Source organism: Gekko japonicus, unplaced genomic scaffold (assembly GCF_001447785.1).
Source record: "Gekko japonicus isolate JY-2015 unplaced genomic scaffold, Gekko_japonicus_V1.1 scaffold806, whole genome shotgun sequence".
Classification (NCBI taxonomy): Eukaryota; Metazoa; Chordata; class Lepidosauria; order Squamata; family Gekkonidae; genus Gekko; species Gekko japonicus.
The window spans coordinates 197,163-219,644 of record NW_015160234.1 but is presented as its reverse complement, the minus strand read 5'-3'; the positions used below and the strand labels follow the sequence as shown (position 1 = coordinate 219,644).

At 42.7% G+C, this 22,482-nt stretch overlaps 2 protein-coding genes across 3 annotated transcripts in view; one reads left to right on the top strand and one right to left on the bottom strand.

Moving 5' to 3' along the window:
- The window catches only part of SMAP1 (small ArfGAP 1), a 100,663-nt gene extending 88,943 nt beyond the window's left edge, over positions 1 to 11,720 (top strand). For both annotated transcript variants that reach the window (XM_015412694.1, XM_015412701.1), the window contains 4 exons: positions 756 to 886; positions 6,146 to 6,311; positions 8,701 to 9,008; positions 11,567 to 11,720. In XM_015412694.1, the coding sequence (XP_015268180.1) occupies positions 756 to 886; positions 6,146 to 6,311; positions 8,701 to 9,008; positions 11,567 to 11,701 (740 nt within the window). In that variant the 3' untranslated portion in view covers positions 11,702 to 11,720. The remainder of the gene's footprint in view (positions 1 to 755; positions 887 to 6,145; positions 6,312 to 8,700; positions 9,009 to 11,566) is intronic.
- A 1,255-nt stretch (positions 11,721 to 12,975) lies between these two features.
- B3GAT2 (beta-1,3-glucuronyltransferase 2) overlaps positions 12,976 to 22,482 on the bottom strand; it is a 56,243-nt gene continuing 46,736 nt past the window's right edge. Inside the window, exons 4-5 of the mRNA XM_015412640.1 lie at positions 13,174 to 13,322; positions 12,976 to 13,075 (exon numbers count right to left, since the gene is read on the bottom strand). Of these exons, the coding sequence (XP_015268126.1) occupies positions 12,989 to 13,075; positions 13,174 to 13,322 (236 nt within the window). The 3' untranslated portion in view covers positions 12,976 to 12,988. The remainder of the gene's footprint in view (positions 13,076 to 13,173; positions 13,323 to 22,482) is intronic.

Below are 22,482 nucleotides of genomic sequence, written 5' to 3'. Positions count from 1 at the left end.
TTCACAGAAGGTACTAAACTGCATGAAACAGAGATGTGGTATAACCCAGCCTTCTGTCCTGGGTCAAGAGCTGTCAACAATAATATGCATGGTTTTGGGGGGTGAGTGGGTGATGAATTGTCAATATTGTGCCTCGGGATTTCAAAAAAATGTCTATAGAACTTGAAAAAGCAATAAATTAAACAATTCAGAAGTTAAAATTCACCATAGATGCTAGAATCAAGAGGACAGTGAAAGATATTTCCCAATTGCTTTTATTTCATCTCTAAAGTAGTACATTCCAATGGAGTATATTCCAATAATAGGTAATAAATGATGGATATTAAGAGCTTGATGCTCAAAGAATGTTTGGGATGTTTCATAAATTACTAATATGATTATTTGAAGGAAAACATTGATAATCTGCTATTTCTGTTTCTCAACCTATTATGCTGGTAACTCTTTGACAAAGCTGTGAAAGTCCTGTAGAACTGTATAATTGTGCAAAACCAGTTTAGATACCATTTATGGTGGACTTTAGGCTGTGTTTTAATATATTTAAATCTTGCTAATTACATTGGCATGTTGTAGCTTTTAAATTACAAGAAGCTGGCGGAATACTAGAAGAGCCAGGATACCAAGTGTTCTGAACACTTGGCAAGTTCTGCCAACTCAGAATGCCTTTAAGCATTGGCAGTGTAATTGGATTGTGTATATACTTTGCAGTTATTAAAATCTGGTGTAACACTTTCCATTCTAAAATGCTGTCATTTAAGATGGCCCTGCTGATTCTGCTGTTACAAATGGGAACATCACCACTCCTGTCACAGCTCTGAATGATGACCTGGACATATTTGGCCCAATGATCTCTAATCCCTTGCCCGCCTCTTCTGTACCTCCTTCCCAGGTAAGCAGAAAAACTACTACTTAAAAGCAACCTAGTCTTCCTCAGTGGTCTTCCATGCAAGTACTAAGCATGGCTGACCCTACTTAATTTATAAGCTTTATAATCAGGCTATTCAGGGTTATATTGTAAATATTTAGGCAGCAATTTCTCTTTCTTCTGGCAGTGCTCTATTTAAGCACCATAGAAATCTTAGTCTACTCATGCTTGAAGAATAAAATGCTAATAGTTTATAATGTGTTAATACTTGATCATCACTTGATATCTACAACATCAAGAAATGAGTGGCATTTTAACTACTTCCACATCATCTCGCATCACTGCACAATTTTCAGTGGAGTCAATTCAGCTGTAGCTTTACCTATGATGGGAACAGCAGTTCCCCAATAGCACAAACTAGTCATAAATTACCATTTGCAATTAATAGCCTTGTCCCTACCGAACTAATGAATAATAATAACTTGTGGTTAAAGGAAATCCTTTGAGTTTGCTGATATTAGAGTGTTCAAAGAAAATGCCAAAGTACTGGAGAGAGTCAGTGTAGATCCTCAATAAGGGGAAGTTGGGAACAAATCTAAAGAAGTAATAGTGTACAGGACTGGGCTGTTAGTCTGGTTTTCTTATGGAAATGGTAGGGATAATAAAATGTTCTTATTTTATATTACTTATTTGCATGATTCACGGGTGTTGTAAGAGAATTTTAATAGTAAAAGGTTTGGATCAGAGAATTGAACCCTTTATATACAGAAATCACATAGCTGTTTCTGTCCTTTCAGTTAGCAAACAGCTTTCAGCACACAGGGCAAGACTCCCAAAATGCAATGCCTGTCTCTTTGTTTTATGTCTTTTTTCTGTATACAGAAGAGAACTCACATTCTTTTCCCTTAGTTTTTATACTCCCATTTAGGCTTCAGCACAAAATGCAATGCCTGTCTCTTTGTTTTATGTCTTTTTTCTGTACATTCTGATTTCATGGTTGTCATTTAGAATTGGAAGTGCTATCTTGTGTCATTTTGTAAATAAAATATAAATCCTGGAATGTAAGGACATCTCCTTGTGAGATGGTCCCACAATTTTCAAAAGCACTTGGTCATTAACATTTGTCAGTCCAGGAACTCCTGTGTGCATACTTTGTAGGAGAAATCTTTGTTAGTTTATTTGCTTGCTTATTCTCTCTTTAGGAAATAAGACCTGTATTATTTAAAATTCTGGTGAAGCGCATAGCTGGCATCTTGCCTGGAGAGCGCTGATACTTGATAGGTTTAATAAAGTAAGTTTTGTTTTTCTTTAAAACAACCTTGTAATGGTCTTTAACTAGCCTTAAAAGGTTTCACTCATTCATTCTGCCTTTGGTGAGTAGGCATCACCTTGTGCATACGAACAAGGGGTGGTGGTGGTTTACACACACACATATAGAGATGTGCAAACACATTCTCCCAACAATGGGCAAAATGTATATTTCAGTCTGTGTTCTCTAGCTGTAACCTAGAACTTTATGCTTCACAATGTCAATACAAGTTGCTATTCCTTTAAAATTGCAAATAAACAAAAGTCTGTTATGGATTTAGTGCTTAATCACTGTCACACAGCTTCAGTGGTGCTGTCTGTGGCCAAACTTTTGAGGCCAGTCACCTTTTGGACTTGGAATTAGGATATCTGTAGATATCTGTAGTAACTTGTATGTAGGGTTGTTCTTGTATATTCTAGTCATCCTGGGTAATTGGTCCTACCTGTTAGGCCACCATTTTGTGTCCAGCTGCAGTCAGGCCATCTAGATAAAAAAGAAAGTGCTCACCCCACTTCACATCATTTCAGTCAGAACAAACGGAAACTGAACCCGGACAAGAATGAGGTAATGCTGGCTAGGAAGGCTGCAGTCTTAAACAATAACATTGCCGCATAGTTTGGATGGCGTTCAGCTGACCTTTACTGACTCTATTGAGAGCTTAGGGGTTATACTGGACCCAGCCTTGCTACTGGAGAAGCAAGTTAATGCTACGTCATAGCAAACTGATCCAGGAGAATGCACTGCATTTCTACTGATGTAACGTTTGCAAGACTTGAGCAAGGCTGTCAACAATAGGACGTTTTGGAGGACATTGATTCACAGGGTTGCCATAAGCCAGAAGTGACTTGACAGCACTTCTCTCTCTCACACACACACACACTTTTGTATTGTTTAACATGTCATGTTTAATACATATGCTTTGTCCAGGCAACAGTTTTGTTTCCAATTTCTGCAGTCCTTGTCCTGTTCACAGCTATTAGATGTATCACAGTATTGTTTTGTGTAATCCACCTTGAATCTCAGTGAGAAAGACGGATGATAAATAATGTAAATCAATCAATCAATCCAAAGAGCTGTTCATGATATGCCACTAATCTGTTTCAACATAACAAAGTTTGAGTCCAGTGGCACCTTTAAGACCAACAATATTTTATTCAAGTTATAAGCTTTTTTGTGCATACACACGTCACTGAAGCAGCGTGTATGCACACAAATGCTCACACCTTGAATAACACTTTGTTGGTCTTAAACGTACCACTGGACTTAAACTTTCTGCTGCTGCTTCAGACCAACATGGCTACTCACCTGAATTTATTTCAGCATAGGTTAACTGTCCATCTGTAGAAGCGTTCACACTTTTCAATTTTTGTTTATACTGAAGTGTGTCTGGTTCAGAATTGCTCGAGCTACATTCTCTGTCACTGAAGCAGGGTTTTGCTTATATATTTATTTATAGAAGTATACAAACATACATACAACACAATACTAAACCATGGTTTGAATATTAGGAAGGAACTTGGTGGAATCCTGAGGCTTGCATGTTCTTTCCTTATTCATGTCCTTGCATGGAGCTAGGAAATTCAATGTTTATGTTTTTTCCATCCGAATCCCTGCACTCCTTAGGAGGATTTCAGTCATGGTTTGTGATTCAAACAAAACAAACTATTGCTGTGAAAGTATTTCTCTTCCTGGCCAGGGTGTGTAGGTGTACTTGTGTTATGTATAAAGCATGTCATTGTGAGTGGAGAAGAATTATCTACAGTACTTAAACAGCTTGATTTCATTTCTATTATATCCATTCATCGCTTGCAGTTAATTTTATAAAATCAATTCATTACATATTGGAGGGAAAAGATTTGATGCAGTTAAATCATCTCAGCATTCGTATAGTTACTTTTCTTTGAAAAGTTTACCATAGATATATTATGGTTTATGGAAAAATATTTTCCTTCATGCTCTGTTGACTTCAGGAAAAACGTGGGAATTTCTAGATTTTAAGGGGTGCAGTTCTTTTTGACAAAGACTACTGAACCATTCAACCTGTGAATTTGTGCAGTGTCACTGTAGGTTCCTGTGTGTGTTTTGAAAACATATTTGAAGCCTTTGAGAATCCAAACACAAAATCCAAGCTTTACTTTAGATCTGTTTGCATATTCTGTTCTTCAGTAAGTGACCAAATGATTAAGCAAGCAATTTACAGGATTATCTGCATAAAATACTTTGTAGTTAATACTCGTTGTATTAAGAAATGTTGATTTTTTTTAAATACTAAATGAGGGTTTTTAAACAAAATCGTGTTTTATTTTGTGAAAAGTATAGACTAGCCAGTGCTAAATGTTACTTCATGTTTGTGCGTGCTTTCTTAGAAATAAATCCAGCTGTTTTTATCATCTCAGAGTTACTGATACATATCCAGGTTGATTCATGCATAGAATCAAGTCATAGAATGTTTTTAGAAATTGTGGTCTCCCACAATAGAGATTTCCCTTCATCCCTAAATTATTGTCAGTAGCTGAAAAGAAGTTTTATATGCAGGTTTCTTTACCCTTGCATGACGACTTTGCTAGATTTTCCTAAGAGATGCAGCATGAGCCATAAATCCTGCTGCAGAAGATGCACACTACCTCATCTAGAGACAGACACATACAGTGGGCTAAGCTAGGGGACCTATCATCACACAGGGCACAAATTAATTTCCCTCTTTAAACCATTCAAGTTTCATGGAACTAGCAATTGATGGAATTGTCCATCATTTGCTTTGCTTTTGAGACTCAGCAAATTGTGTGTTGCATCTTCTGGAAGAAGGTTTGCACTGTAGCCGTCTCCAAGGAGAGTATTTGAAAAAGGCTACAAGGAGACAAGGAAATCATAGAAGAAAACAAAGCCAACTCAGAATCTGGGACTGCTGTGGAGAAGATAAAACCTTTTAGGCAGGAATCCTATCTGAATCACTACATAGAAAGCTAACTGCAGGGACAGAGTCCTACTTTTTGCTCCATACTTAGGAGGGGAGTATCCGTCACGTTCCTTGAGAAATATAGGTACCTATTACTTAGTCTGAGCTATTGTTCCGTTTCCCTAACCCTTTTGATCAATTGGATTGGGCTCCCCAGCATGTTGTGAGAGTAATACCATTGACTGTAAGGGGGAAGCATGATGTTCGAAGATGCATGCATAGCATTTAAAATAAATCCTGCAAAAGGCCATAACTATGTGATTTCTTTGTAACCCTTTAATTTAAAAGAACGACTGACAAGCAGATCATTTTTTCAGTATTTATTTGTAAAGTTTGGCAAATTCTGAAAATCAACTGGTATATTGCATACAATAAATCCACCACGTTTCTTCATACACCCTCTTTACCAACAGTAGAAAAAGTCATGTTGTAAAAGACACCATCTTTCCATATTTTGGGAGATTCTAGCTTCTATCTAGGGGCATCTCTACAACTTACACAATAAATTTACTGTGTACACTGGTGTTACACTAATATTTCTTGCAGCAGGCTCATAAAACTTGGAAAACATAGATCTATACATGCATTTCTCAAACACCTGTGTACAACTGAGGCCCAACCACTGTCCCCATGCGTATGTACACACACTCCACATATTTGCTGTGGGGTCATCTGTGTGGAGACATGTTTTTGCATAGTGTGGAACTGTTTTGATTTTGCTTCACACAGAGTAAGCTTCCTCATGATTTTAGTAATATATCATTGTAATTTATGCAACCTATAAGGGAAACCTTAAGAAACAAGTAATAGTGTGTTCTTTGTATGTAAGCATTGAAATTCCTCTGTGTCTATATATTTGTAACACATCGTATTCCTGTATAGCTTTCAGATTCTTATGACCCTTGAAATCGGCAAGTTTAGTGCTAATTTTTGTTCAATTTAGGAATGAAATGCACGTTAGGTAGCATGTCTTCTGGTAATTTCTTTCAGCAGTCTTCTTTTGACCTTTATTTCCCAGAGTGCTCCCACTAACCCTGCAGCTACCACTTTATCTGCTGCATCTGGGGACCTCGATCTGTTCACTGAACAAACAAAATCTGAAGAGTCAGCAAAGAAACTGCTCTCCAAAGACTCCATCTTGTCACTGTATGGCACAGGGACCATGCCACAGCAAAACGCTCCAGGTAATTGCTTTCCAAATCTGCTTTCAAAGTAACTTAATTGAATGCAGTGGTAAGAACTCAACAGGTGGGGTTTTCCTTCTAAAAGTGTGTACTCGTGTTAATTTACTTTCCTGTTTCTATACAGGATAAAATAAAACTCAGCCAAGTGTGAAGAACAAAAAAATATTTAAAGTTGAGAGTGGTTGTTTTCTTTTAATGCTGCAGTGCTTCGTGGGCAAGCCCAGGGAGAAAGTGTGCCGTCTCATTCATGGACTGCAGAGCTGCCCTTCCCTACTGCTAGTGCTGGGCAGGAAGGGCGATGAAGCTACTGGGGAAGGGAATATTTCCTAAGTTGCCAAGGCCTCATAAAGAGCCCCTCCCTCTCTTGCTGCTCTGCAGTGCAAACAGGTAGCATTACATGGGATGCTAGGTGAGTGTCCCCTGTTGCTTAGGAAACGGCACAGCAGCACTTGCTTCCTCTGTGGTGCTGCCAGAAGGCAGCAAATCTCCACGAACTTGGCTAGTGTCAGGGGAAGAAGGGTAATGGGGAGAACAGTGCCTCTCATTTATTTAATTCGTGTATACCCCACCTTTCTGCCCACTGGGGACCCAAAGTGCCTTACACCATTCTCCTCACCTCCATTTCATCCTCACAACAATCCTATGGGGTAGGTTAGGCTGAGAGAGAATGTGACTGGGCCAAGTTCACACAGCAAGCTTCCATAGCATGAGAGGGAACTTGAACCTGAGTCTCCCAGATACAAGTCCAACACTCTTACGCAGTACACCACACTGGCTCTCATTTCAGTTTGGGGGAGATGATACCACATCCTATGCATCATAAAAAATTAAAATATGCCTTTCATTCATGGAATATTTGCACTAGTAGGATTTTCTGGAGCCAGGCTGGAGAAAGGAGAGAGATGGACACTGGAGCACAATCGTAAGAGAAGGTCCTATTCTTGTTGGTCCTTTTAAGTGGTTTCTTTACCATTCCGCCTCACAGCTGTCTTCCTTTTAGGCAGTGTTTAACTGAGAAATGCCACACAGGTCAACCCTACCTGGAAATTATGGAGGGTAACTTGTCTCTCCTCCAGTGAGTAGTTGCTGGCTGTAAAGGGAAAGCGTTCTGCATATGCTCATATCTGTTCTTATTTACTACTGTAGCCTATCTTAACACAGTTGAATCCTACTATCAGAAGAGGTTCTAGAGCTGTAGTATGCGAATCTCTGATCTGAGTTAAGGCCTTGCTTCCAGGGAAGGCTGTTGACAAAAAGGGATAAAGGAGGCAACTGTAAAAAAAGAAAAATGATGCGTAAAAGTGCAGGAACAAAGTGGGGGTGAAAATACAAACCAGACAAAATAGGAAAGCATAAAGAATGGAAGCATCACACCAAGTGGGGGAAAACCCTGAAGAACCCAACAGAAGAATGGATGCTTTGCTAGGCACTGAGATTGTCTAGCTAACTCCTCTCTTATTAGCTGTACACTCCCCAGGGAGCAAATGTAACAGAATTTCAATATCTAACTTTGGTATTGGAGAAACAGAAGGGAAGATAACTGTTCAAAGGCTAAACTTGAAACCACAATAAATTCTAGCAGTTTTATCAAGATAATGCCCAGCCCACCAGTAGCCTGCCTGAAGCAGCTATTCCTGAGCTTCAGGTGGTCTGAGGTCACCTCTGATAACAGCCCAAGCCTGTCTGTAGCAGGTGCAGCTAATCAGAGAAAGCAAGTCCCCTCCCCCATTCTTCCTAGGTCACTGCTGCCTCCGTGTGCGAATGCTGCATCTAAGCCAAGCTGCACTGATAGGACTATGTGGCTGAGAGAACAGGAAGAACTAGCAGCCACATCTGGTTGAAGGGATAGCTTATCCTCTTCAGTACCCTAGAAGACAGACACAATTTTTAAGCTTCACAAGGGTTTTTGTACCCCTCTGTTAATTTTTGTTAAAATTTATATGGCTCATAAAGTTAGCGGCAAACTTTCATGAACATGGCAATTAGAAAACAGGACCTGCATGATATCTCCTCATTCCCAGCTCACATAAAACCTTCTCATATTACCATGCATGCATGTACATCTGTTTGTAAAAGAGCACCAGTGTGCATTCACTTTGCAAATGCAACTGAGGACTAGTACCTGAATATAAGCATGATTTTAATCACATGTTCAGCTGCACATGCATTGAATGTAACAGAATTATTCAGTGCACATCTGCAGAAAAACTGAGTTGTACAGTATACACGGATTGTAACTTGTGAACAGGACTAATGTGACTTTCTTTTTTGCCAGATGGAACTGAAATCGTGTGAGCAAAACATCTTTGCAAAGTTACCTTATAGAATTTAAGATGTTGCTTACATAAGAAAACCTTGTCTTTTTGTTCTTCCCCTCTACCCAATACAGGTGTCTTCATGGGACCACAGTCTATGCCCTTCACTGCACCACCACCCACTCATTTTCAAGGCTTTCCAGCCATGGGAGTGCCTGTGCCTGCAGCCCCTGGAATGATGGGACAGTCAGTGCCTGTCATAGGACAAAACACAGGAATGTTGGTGGGCATGGGAATGCCCAATGGCTTTTCTGTGGCTGCACAGACTGCTGGTTTGGGACTTCCTCAAAATGTTGTTGGCCCCCAAGGAACAACAGTAGCCTTACCGCAGAGTAAATATGGTCTGCAGCAAAATCAGCAAGCTCAGTGGAACCTCTCTCAGGTAGAAATGTTTTTCTTTCTTTCTTTTTTGTAGGGTGTAGTGTAAAGAATCTTTTTCTGTTAAGGTTAAATTCCAGATTCAGGAATCAAGATACACTAGAAGTATTGGTCCATATTTGTCACATTTGGATTTGCTTCTGCATTCCAGAAGAGATACCAGTTGAGAAAGTGATGCATGTGCTTAAACTACAAAAAGGAAACTAACAAGCCCACAGAACAAAGTTTGAGTCCAGTGGCATCTTTAAAACCAAAAACGTTTTATTCAAGATATAAGCTTTTGTGTGCATGCACACTTCTTCAGATACAGTGTGCATGCACACAGCAGTTTATACCTTAAATTTAAAAATTTTGGTCTTAAAGGTGCCACTGGACTCAAACTTTGTTTGTGCATATGTAAATGTCCCAGTTACTGGCTACACAATTTAGTTGGGCTCTTTTATGCTAGGTCCTGAGAATGCATGTAGCAGACTATTTCATCCTTGCTTACTTAAGGTTCCATTTCCTGGTATAATTATTCAACAGGCTCTTTTGATAAGAGCCAACTGTATTAACAGAGCAGCTTATTTAATACTTCTCAGGGGCTGGATTCCATGCCGCCCTGCAATATACTTGTGTGGGTCGAGGCCAGAGAATTGCCCAACCTAGATCATTGCTGATTACAGAGTGCTGTGGGATCCTGTCAAGGAGAGGAGCAACTACACTGATAACAGTAATGCAACACTGAGCCTTTAATAATAATAGCCGGCCTTTTAAAAAATCCAAAACTGCTCAGGGCAATGCATTAGCGTAAGGAGTAGTTTTTACCAGTTTGAAGTAAAAATGATCAGGTGTGGAAACTAGCTAAAAAAAGTGCTCATCCAGCAGCCTAGGACTTGAATAGGGGCTTATGGAACTTTTTGGTTTTAGTCTGCAAGTTCCAGTCTGAGTCCAGGTATTTTTCTGCAAATAATACAGTGGCTGCCAGCTTCCAGGATCTAGCATCAGCCATCCATACCCTCACAATCTGTTTGTTGCTGATGCAAAGCTGTAGTTCAGAAAAAGACAGTGCAAACATGGTCTGTAAAATCTTTGACAAGATGTGTCTCTGTCCTACAAATATCTCTGGAGAAAGCCGGTGTGGGGGATAGTGGACTGGGATAAGCAGTTATTGCATAATTTTTTCCTAAGGGTAATTTAGGAATCCCTAAGAGATTGCTTTAGAAGGCATTCATTGAAAAAAACAGTAATAAAGTGCACACAAGAATTAGTAATTTCAGTATACTAGTGATGACTTATTATATTGTCTGAATAATTTGTGCATCATATGACATGTTTAATTTGAATTTGTTTACATGAATATGAAATTGTACCAGATTGTGTTTATAGATACAGTTCTTAGCAATGGTTTGGGTTTTTTTAAAGCTATCTAGATTTTAGCAAATCACATCTAACTCAAATTATCATCACATTATTTACAATCATTTACTTACTGGAAACTGTGGTATAATGTGACTTAACGTTTAGTCTGCAGTCCTAACTCAGTGGGACTTCCTAGTAAACATGCTAAGGATTGCACAGCAAGATGCTCTGGTTGTAAGGTGTTTAAAATTGAAATCTGTTGACAGTGCAGGTCATAGAAGTGTCTTGGAACTACTACAGTAGTAAAATGAAATGCAGTGTCTAGTTCTGGATGTATCATATCTCCTAAGACTGGAATATAAATCTGTACATTGTAACTGAAGGCCAATCCATATGTTACTAGAACTTTCATATGGCTGGATTTCACACCCTTTGTTATCAGCTGCAAAAAGCAGATCACTTGAGTCAGACACATGAAACTGCCTCATACTGACCTTGGCCGATCAAGGTCAGTGTGTCTACTCAGACTGTCAGTGGCTCTCCAGCTTGAGGTCTTTCCCATCACCTCCTGCCTGATCCTTTTAACTGGAGGTGCCGGGGACTGAACCTGGGACTTCTGCATGCCAAGCAGAGGCTCAACCACTGAGCCACAGCCCCTCCCACATAATGTGGTTACTTCCCAGAACCAAAACTGTTGCTATTGATGCAGGAAGGTATTGTGTCAGAACTGCAAGCAAACATGTTTGCTTTCTGCAAATGTTAATAGTCACATGGCATCCAGACACATGCAAGTTACTCTCATACCACTTTGGTAACCATAAATTTGGCTTTTGTATATCCCAGTAAGGCATCTTAGCAGAAAACTTACTTTAAAATTTGGATTCTGTCCAGTACTGTAAATGTCTGTGCACAAGGTATATTCTTTGGTCATTTATAAACCAACCCATAGGAAAACACTATACACAACTTGCTGCCTGCAGTTTTAGTGCATGAAAGTTCATGTGTAAGATTTAGAACGGACATTCAGCCACACCTATGCTAATTTCAAAACCATGTTTTAAAGAATCCTGGAAATAGGAATTGTGAATATGTGACTTATTGAGACAGTGCTTCTCCTCACTGTTAAAATTAAGCTTAAGTCTTAGTTACAGTTTTAAGTTCTAAGATTTGTATCTTCAAATACCGGTGTACTAACTATAGTTTTATGCATGTACTTTACAGATGAATCAGCAAATGGCTGGAATGAATCTGAGTAGTTCGAGCAATATGATGAGCTTTGGCCAGCCCCCAAACACAGCAGCAGGATGGACTGGAAGTTCCTCAGGCCAGACTCTCAGCACACAACTCTGGAAATGAAAAATGGAAATAGAAGCTCCACCCAGATTAGAGATCTGACATTCCATATGCTCAAGTGCATCTAGTTTCCCTGGTCTGTACATATTTTCTCCCTCTCCAGCCCCACAGAATTGTTCATATTAAGAAGTAATTTTACCTGACCGTGTTGTAGTCTGTATTGACTTAAATTTTGATGTAGTGAAAAGCAGGTTGAGAACACCTATCATCATCAGCTTTTTTGTTCCACAATACATCTGATTTAATGCATCATATTCAGAAGAACTATGTGGCCAACTACTTACTCAAATTATTTTATCAGTTATATATCAAATGGTTACTTATAAGGGAAATAAATATCATGTTAGTACTCTCTCTTAAGATGTAATCCCCACCCAGAAAATTACCCAGTATTCCTGTAGAAGGTACTGTATGAACAAATGTTAATCATATAAATAAGAGTGTACATGTATCACTCAAGTTTTTTTTTCTTGTGTAACAATGATTTTGTTTCATTCATTTCACCATGACATTACTATGATGTGCTGAACAGGAAATACGGTAGTGAAAGGAACATAAGCCTGGATGTCATGGTAGCCACATCAGTTAAAAAACAAAAAAATCCAAGAAACAGAAACTGATCTCTGAATTTCCCATGTTTTAAAATAAGTCAGTCAAACATCACAGGGAGATGGTGGCAGCGGTGATAAAGGCCTAATCTAAAAGTATACTGCACAGCATACATACAGGGTAACTCTCTGAAAGATATAACTTTGTCATTACAGCTGTATCCAGGTTTATGCCATTAATTGTGTTTACATTTGCCTCACACTGATAAGCTGTTGCTTCCCTATATTAAAGAAAGAAAAAGCACATTGTAAGACTAATTCATTATATGTGGCATTCTTGTCTACTATTCTTCAAATCAAAACTGTTTAATTTAGGGAGAATAAACATCAAGTATAAATAATCTGGCAAATGAAGGAGCAACAAACTGAAATATACATTGCTTTAGATCAGTCTCCCACCCCAGTTATTCCATTGTGTTAAACTGGTTTTGTCAAAATAATCTAAATATTTTACTTAAAGTGCTAAAATGGATTGGAGAAACGCATGCAAAACAAGTAAAGACAAATTACATACATCTCACGCCATTTGACAGGTGGCTTGCACAGAAGTCTTTCTTTAGATGAGTACAGGATGTTGTTGCGCAACAGCAAGCTGTATGGTGCTTGAAAGTTTAACTGCGTTCAGTAGATATAACACTGTTGCCTCCGTTAATTTTGGTACATCCTATTTTATGCTTACAGATCACACCTCAATTTTGACTGTGTCCAGGTGATACTTTGGCTCATTAGCTAAATTTACCTTTTCAGTTCGCGTGTGCCATACAAGAACCTGGGAGAAAAAAATTAAAAGTTTTTTTGGAAAAAAATTAGTTCTTGTTATGTTACCCCTTAAAAGGCAGGTTTCTGCAGTAACACTGAAATTAATACCTTTGTGCAGTTGTTTGCTTTTGGCTCCAGTTCTTCCATTGTGGTTATGAGTTTCAGAAAATCAGATTCCTGCATCCCGGGCTGTGATCCACGGCGTTTGAATACAGCTTTAGGGTTCGACAAGATTATCTGAAGGCTCACAGCAAACCCTGTGTGTAAATCAGATTTGTTACATGATTAAACTAAAGTTTTAACGCATTTCATTGAGCTTTAGACATCATCCTTTTTTTGGTACCCATTTGCATTTCTAAGCAAACGTTCAGAGAGTCATGCAGTACTGTCACTCATGGGTTTGCCTCACAAGTTCCACAGCTTATTTTTTGTGCTACAAGCCACTTCGTCTTATTTGAAAAGCTGTTAGCTGTACTCCTCCTCATCTGTTGAGTGCTCCTCATGCATTTTGATGGAATGTAAACATTGGGATTTAATGTAAGCAATTGGAATGTATAATGAACAGTCTGCCTGGTGGGAAAAGGTGAGATTCAAAGGAACAGACCATTTTTCCTTTTCCAGATATCACCTTTGTAATTAATTGGAAATTGAAGTCTGAAGTGAATGTAACAGTTACCTAGAGGATAAAATAAACTTGACTTAATGAATTCTGCATGCAAATTAGTTTTTTATTTATTTATTGTCCGATTTATACCCCACCCTCCCAGCTGAGGGCGGCTTACATAAAAGAATAAAACACACACAAACAATTTAAATAGACCTAAAACCATATAAAACATTCCAACATTTAAAAGGTATTAACATTAATGACACTAATAGGTTATTAAATGATGGCAGGCAACCTTCAGTACAGCTGGCACAGACTGTTCTGGTGGCTTCAGGGTTCTCTATCGTGGGCGGCTCCTAATTGAAGGCGTGGCAGAAGAGCTCCGTCTTGCAGGCCCTATGGAACTGCATAAGGTCCCGCAGGGCCCTGATCTCTTCTAGGAGCTCATTCCACTAGAGAGGAGCCGCCACCGAGAAAGCCCTGGCCCTGGATATAGCCAGCCTGGCATCCTTGGGTCCGGGGAGGACCAATTGATGTTGGGACCTTGATCACAATGCTCTCTGGGGAACATGTGGGGAAAGGCGGTCCCTCAGGTATATAGGTCCCTAACCATAGAGGGCTTTAAAGGTAAGAACCAGCACTTTGAAGTGAATTCGGTATGCTATCGGTAGCAAGTGCAATGCCTTCAGCACAGGCTAAATGTGCTCCCACATTGGGAGGCCCATTAAAAGCCTGGCTGCAGCATTTTGCACTAGCTGTAGCTTCTGAATTTGTGACAAGGGCAGCCCCATGTAAAGCGTATTACGGTAGTCCAGTCTCAAGGTGACCATAGTGTGGATCACTGTTGCCAAGTTGTTGCGCTTGAGGAAGGGAACCAACTGCCTAATCAGCCAAAGATGGTAAAAGGCTGACTTGGCAGAGGCTGCTACCTGGGCCTCCATTGTTAAGGAGGCATCCAAGAGCACTCCCAAACGCCTAACCTCTGGCGCTGGCACCAGCGGAGCCCCATCAAAGGTTGGGAGTGGGATCCTTACCTTCAGTCCACCCTGACTCAGGTACAGGACCTCCGTCTTCATCGGATTCAATTTCAGTCGGCTCAGCCTAAGCCATCCAGCCACATCTTGTAGTGCCTGGTCCAGATCTTCCGTTTTAAAGTCTGACCGGCTGCCCAACAGCAAACAGAGGTGGGTGTCATCTGCATACTGGTGACATCTCAGCCCATGTTGCTGTGCAATCTGGGCAAGGGGGCGCCTATAAATGTTAAGTAACATCAGGGACAGCACTGCCCCTTGAGGCACTCCACAATCCAGTGGGTACCTTCAGGATAGCTGTTCCCCCAGCGCCACCCTTTGTCCCTGACCTTGGAGGAAGGAGGCGAGCCATTGCAGGGCAGGCCCCTGGATTCCAGTGTTGGTGAGGTGGTGGATCAGTCGACCGTGTTGAATGCTGCCAACAGGTCCAACAACAACAACACTGCCGATCCAGATGCCTCCAGAGATTGTCTGTGTGGGCAACCAGTGCTGTCTCCGTCCTGTGGCCCGGGGGAAAGCCGGACTGGAAAGGGTCTAAAATGGAAGCGTCATCCAAAAAGCTCTGTAACTGAATTGCCATAGTCCCTATTATCTTGCCCAAATAGGGCAAGTTGGAAACAGGCCAGTATTTAGCCAATTCGGCCAGGTCCAGAGATGACTTTTTCAAGAGAGGACGAACCACTACTTCCTTGAGTACCCCCGGGAACAGTCCCTCCAAGAGGGACTTGTTGACAATTTGCCTTAGGGCACCTTGAAACCCTCGCAGCCAGCTTTAGCTAGCCACGAAGGGCACGGATCCAGGGAGCTCGTGGTGGGGCATACAGTTAGGAGCAATTTGTCAACTTCGTCTAGGCTGAGCGGACTGAAATTCATTGATATTGGTGTTTATAAGCAATCTTCCATATCTTCTGTTTTCAGTAGAATGCGTAATATAACTTACTCATAGTTCCTAACTATTAAAAACTAGGCTTTTAAATATAAGGAAATGCAGTGCAGGAACAGGTTCTTACAAAGTACAAAATGCTCACATGAGTTCAAGGACTTGTACTTCCTATCATGTGGATTCTGTGATACGGCTGGCATCTAACATTTTCTGTCCCACATTATTTCTTGCAAACATTGCTATTAAATACACTATTGTAAGAAATTGTGTTTAACAGTGGGTACATTTCATTTTGTTCCATTTGGTTTTTAATTGAAATGTGTTAAGCATAGCAGTCAATGAAACCAAATTTGTAAATATGTTCTGCAGTGAGCTGTGGACTATAGAAAAACCCAGTCTTGCATTTGATTAAATCCTGTACAATATTAAAATTTTCTTCCTTTTTGGAATCTACAAGGTTGAGACTTCTGCTGAGTACTCTGTGCAATAACTGTATAATAGATGTGGCGCATTTCTGTTACACTGTCTTTTTAAACGTTTGATTTTTAAAAAAAGTTTAAATTAAATTCTTTTTTTTAATGGTGTATGGCCTATAGGCTCTTAAACCTAACAAACTGAAACTGAACAATATTAAACAGAATGTAACAAAACATGTTTAAATCCTTTCCCCCATCATAAACCATAAGCTGTCCCTGAAATTTAAGGATAAAGCATTCTAGAGGCTGATCCTCTTTTGGGAAGAGGAATCCCCTGGAACCTCTCATTTTAGAAATGAAGACCAGTAATTTAGTCATCATGCAAGCTTATTCTAAAGCGAGTCCTGCTGCATGCAGTGGGACTTAGCTGAGAGTCAGTGTGCTGAATGAGAATGTATGGGAAAGTTACTGTTCTATTTTCTTATTAGTGCTGCCCTGAAAACACTGGGCATTCTAGCAATTCAAAGCAGCTCCAAATAGTGTTTGACACAATAGTTAGCGTTCTTGTCTGATATAGTGGTTTGTTTCTGGTAACTGCAGTGCTGAAAGGAACAAATTTGTAAGGCTGCCTCCTGATCAGGTTTACAATCATCCCAGTAGCTAGATGCCCCTCCCCCAATACAACTGAACAGCTATTGTTGCTAAAAGGTAAATGTCTCTCTGTAACATATTAAAGGGTAGCTGTCAACACATGTTCCCATGAATGGACCATGAAATGTTTTGCAAAGGTGAATTCCAGGGGGAAATGTTCAGGTGGGAAGGCAAATCATTTGCTTGGTATAGAGCAATGTTTCCTAGCCTGTGGGTCAGGACCCAAAAGTGGATTGTGAAGCCTCTGAAAGTAGGTTGTGGGCCAGCTCTCTCTAATAGCTGACCCTGTCCTTTCCATTACTCTCTTCTGTACTTTGGAAACCAAGATGTGACCCTGGAAACAGTTATCTTTCATGTCATAAATCAGCTGGTAGTTTTTCTTCACTGCATCTACATGTTGATCACGTAAAACATATCCTGAAGGTTACTAGAATGAATTTCTTAAGAGTCTGATTAGCCACTTTAGAAAATGGAATGCTGAAATGGGTGTCCAGTTTGCTTAGGGCACCAAAAAACCTTGGGCCAGCCTTGGATTGGCCACCATACCAAAAGGTTGGGAACCGCTGGTACAGAGAACAGTAAACAGAAGGGGAACAGAGAGAAGGAACAAGACTATTCAGCGGCCTCATCTGGTAAGTGGGGTTTAAGACAGTGAAAACTCATGCTATAGCACATGCACTGCTGGACTCTTGTCACTCTCAGTGAGTCAAGAGGATGCTGTTTACTACCTACAAAGTAAACTTGCTACAACTTGGGCAACTAAGGCTATCATGTCCTCCAGTATGAGAACTGAAAACTAAAGTTCAGTAGCACCTTAAAGGCTTACAAAATTTTATGTCAATGCTGTAAACTTTAACCCACTACAGTGGATTAGAATTTACGTCTTCAAATGCAGTGAGTAGACGTATGCAATCTTTCGAGATGCCAAAATAATCCATTTTTGCTGCTACCCCCTTTGGAGATGAAAACCAGTGTCTAAGGTTGAGAGCAGAGGACAAGGGAACAGTACTGTGTTGCAGAGGGTAAATTTAGAATAAGAGCTTTGGTGTGGAATTTGGGGCATGCATGTTTTATGAGCCTGCAGCCATCCAGCCATGAGTGAGCAAATGATAAAAGGCAGCAAGTGGCTTATCCAAAGTAGGGCTGGTGTGAACCACAGAATTTCAGATGGCAAAAGCTGCTTCTCACTAATTGGTTAGACCAACCAACCACCTCCTGTATACACCAACATGGGATGGGGAATTGCCTTCCTATGCCTGCCAGTGCTTTTCCAGCTTATTTGCCAGTCTTGGGGCAGGATATCTAACTTCACAGGTGAAAATGTAAGGAATGATATATATATATATTTTAACCCTAAGCACGGTTGTAGGGGAAAACTCTACAGAAGTATCAGGCCATCTGGGTGTCCTCACTGGGTTGCACTTACAGAGTGCTGTTATGTCTGAAAGGACTGGCCCTCTCTCTTGATAGCATATCACTTAATGATACTATCATAGCAGAGGACTACAGTTCCATGCAATACTGTCGGCATCTTTGTTTACAAAAACAGCATTTAAGTAGTTTGGATATTCACAAATTCAGCGTATTTTGAAATGCATCGTTTCAGTGCAGGTTTCTAAAATGATGTGACTTGGGCATCTTTATGAAAGCTGGATGCCTTCTTTCTGGCTAAACCCGACAGCTACATGCAAACAGGCAGGTCTGCACACTTTGGGGGCTAGTCATTTTTCCTGTGGTGGCATAAGGACTTCCAGTTCTGCATTATGCTGATTTAAAATTCAATCTAAGTTTTTAATAAGCTGATCTATTTGTCCTGTAAAGCCATGTGTGTACTGAAAATAGAGTGAAAGTGAGGGGGGCCCCACAATGCCTAGGGAGAGAAATGAAATAAGACCATTTCTGATAATAAGTGGTTTGCATGCAAACAGCTATAATTTCTGACATCTGTATCAAAAGCACTCCCTCTTCCCCTTGGACAAACTAGTAGGTTAGTTAATCCACTTATAAATAATACTGTCATGGCAGCTTCCAGAGGGGGAGAATAACCTGTTTTCATCTGCAATGCAGACAGAACAGCAGCAGCTTTCTCTGCCTGTAGTGTATGACTGCATTTGTGATTCGCTGTAGTTTGGGGTCAGAAAGGAAACACTGCATTAAATAACAAAAGCTGTTTGCAGTCGCACTGGTTTCTGAGCAGATGATGGTAGAAATAGGCACCAGACAAGAAAGGTGATGATGCAGCACCTGCTAGGATTTTATTTATTTATTTATTTATTTCATTTATACCCCGCCCTCCCTGCACGCAGGCTCAGGGCGGCTTACAAGGCACAAGGTGCAATAGAGATAAAACAAAACAGTTGAAGCTAAAAATTCACAACTAACAGGATACATGAAAGACTAAAATTACACACTCCCCCACTGCCTATCAGGAGGAGGTCAGGAAGGGGGACGCCATGGGCCACGATGTTCCAGTTGCTCCATCGGCCCAACTTGGCGGTACTGCTCTGCAGTTACACGGTGGTGGTAGTGGTGGTGGCGGCTCCTACTCAAAAGCCTGGCGGAAGAGCTCCGTCTTGCAGGCCCTGCAGAACTGTAAAAGGTCCCGCAGGGCCCTGATCTCTTCCGGGAGCTCATTCCAACAGGTAGGAGCTACCACCGAAAAGGACCTGGCCCTCGTGGTAGCTAGCCTGGTCTCTTTAGGGCCCGGGGTCACTAGGCGGTGTTGTGACCCCGACCGAAGTGCTCTTTGGGGCCTATATTGGGAAAGGCGGTCCCTCAGGTATGCCAGACCCTGGCCATGTAGGGCTTTAAAGGTAAGCACCAGCACTTTGAAGTGAATCCGGTATGCTATAGGCAGCCAGTGGAGCGCCTTCAGCACAGGTTGGATGTGTTCCCATTTAGGGGCACCCACCAACAACCTGGCCGCTGCATTCTGCACCAGCTGCAGCCTCCGAATTAGTGACAAAGGCAGCCCCATGTAGAGAGTGTTACAGTAGTCTAGGCTCGAGGTGACCATCGCATGGATCACTGTGGCCAGATCACCGCGGGTAAGGAAGGGGACAAACTGCTGCACCGGCCGAAGATGATAAAAGGCTGCTCTGGCAGTGGCCGCCACCTGGGTCTCCATCGTTAAGGTGGGGTCCAGGAGCACCCCCAAACTCCTAACCTCCAAAGCTGGCACAAGAGGAGCCCCATCAAAGGCCGGAAGTGGGAGCCCCAATCCCATACCACCCCAACCCAGACACAGGACCTCCATCTTCGCCAGGTTCAGCTTCAACTGGCTCAGCCTGAGCCACCTAGCCACGGCCTGTAGGGCCCGGTGAAGATCTTTTGGGTCAGAGTCTGACTGGCCGCTCAACATCAGATAGAGCTGGGTGTCATCTGCATATTGATGACACCCAAGCCCATACCTCCGGACAATCTGGGCGAGGGGGCGCATATATATGTTAAATAGCATCGGGGAGAGTACTGCCCCCTGAGGCACTCCACATTCAAGCAGGTGCCTTCAGGACTCCTGCTCCCCCAGCACAACCCTCTGTCCCCGACCTTGGAGAAAAGAGGCAAGCCATTGAAGGGCGAGCCCCTGAATCCCCACGTCAGCAAGGCGGTGGGCCAACAGCTGGTGGTCGACCATATCAAATGCGGCCGACAGATCTAGCAACAACAGCACCACCACACAGCCTTGATCCAGATGTCTACGGAGGTCGTCAGTCAGGGCAACCAACACTGTCTCCATCCCATACCCCAGGCGAAAGCCAGACTGGAATGGATCAAGGACGGAAACATCACCTAGGAAGCTATGTAACTGAGTCGCCACCACCCTCTCGATCAATTTGCCCAAATAGGGCAAACTGGACACCGGCCGATAGCTGGCCAATTTAGGCAGGTCCAAAGTTGGCTTTTTCAGGAGTGGGCGGACCATCGCTTCCTTGAGTGCCTCAGGGAACCGGCCGCATCATCGGCATGGATGTTGAAGTCACCCAAGACTAAAAGCCTAGGGTGCTCCAGTGCCCAGCCTGGTACGGCCTCCAGCAGGGACAGCAGACTACTGGCCGGTGCGTTAGGCGGCCGGTACACCAGCCAGATTGCCAAACTCTCCTTGGCCTCCAGCGCCAGACCAACACACTCTAAGCCTGCAATCTCCGCCGTGGGGAGCGCCCTGAAGGAGTAAGCCTCTTGTATAAATATCGCCACTCCTCCCCCCCGCCCCCTAGGTGTAGGGCCGAAAACCCAGGTGGGGCAAGCTGGGAGAGAGCTACAGTCTCCCCATCCCGCACCCAGATCTCGGTCATGCAAGCCAGGTCAGCCTGTTGTTCCATAATAAAGTCCCTAAGGACTGTTGTTTTATTATTAATAGACCTGGTGTTGCACAACACCAATGTCGGAGGGGGATTACTAATCCTTTCCCCACTGCCATCATCCTTTGGGATGAGTCGCAGGCTGGAAGGGCGCCGAGCTCTGTTGCTTCTCAGCGCCCTTCCCGTACTCCACCTCCTGGACCCACCGCTGTACTTTCCCCTCCCAAAGAGCACCAGAATCTGTTGTATTGGCATCACTACCTTTTGGCCAGTCCACGCTGCAGCTCCAGACCACCAGTAACAGCAAATCAACCGTCCCACAAGTGCTGCACCCACTCAACTGACACACAACCATACATCCGCACTCTGCTATACAAAAACTTGTCAAGTACAATAGTATATTCGGCTGCAATAAAAAACCACAAGAAAAACCTAAACACTCCTACCCCAACATTACATACTACTTACAACCAATCTATCTCCCACTCTCCTCGTCTCCCCATCCCGCACCCAGGTCTCGGTCACGCAAGCCAGGTCAGCCTGTTGTTCCATAATAAAGTCCCTAAGGACCGTTGTTTTATTATTAATAGACCTGGCGTTGCACAACACCAATGTCGGAGGGGGGTTACTAATCCTTGCCCCACTGCCATCATCCTTTGGGATGAATCACAGGCTGGAAGGGCGCTGAGCTCTTTAGGGGCACTAACTAGTCTTTGAAGAACCAGCCCCTAGGAACACTCCACAGTCCCACGCTCTCCTTTGTTGTAAATCCAGCCTCCTTCGTTGTAAGCGTCCTCCTCCCCTGGCAGTCCGAGGGAGATCTTCCCGGGCAGTCCAAGGGGGGCAAAATCCCACCCCGGGCTCCCCCCCACCGCCAGCTGCAAACGCGTCTCCGATACTCTCTCCTCCCGTGCCCGGTCACCACTGGAGCTACAGCAGTCACCGCAGCAGCAATCATGTAAACGCTCCGTCAGGACGGCCACCACATGACCAGCCAGCCCAGACAAAGCCTCGACTGCCCTGCAGACCGTCCCCACACCAGCCACTCCAAGGCGCCCCGAAGGCAAGGGGCAAGCAGTCCAAAAAGCCCCCCGCACCATTCCCCTGCCTCTGCAGCCAGCGCCGCCGAATCCGCGCCGTCCCGATACCCGAAGCCCTCAGCTTAGAGGGAACACTGTCCAGGGGAGTTCTTGCACTGTGCCAAGGCTCTGCAGCTCCACCAGGGCTGCGACTTCTCAAACGTCTCAGCCACAGGCGTTGTTCGATGAGAGGAAGACATGGTCGCGAAACGCTGTGCGATATGAAGGCAGGGAAGGCAGAGAAGGCATGTTCAGCTCCACCAGGGCTGCGACTTCTCAAACTTCTCAGCCACGGGCGTTGTTCGATGAAAGGAAGACACGGTCGCGAAACGCGGTGCAATATGAAGGCAGGGAAGGCACATTATTGGTCAAAAATGGTCAGAGGTGGTCACTGGACTCGCAATTTTAGGTCTCAAATTTCAAAAACGCAGGAGCCAAGCACAGACCCAAGG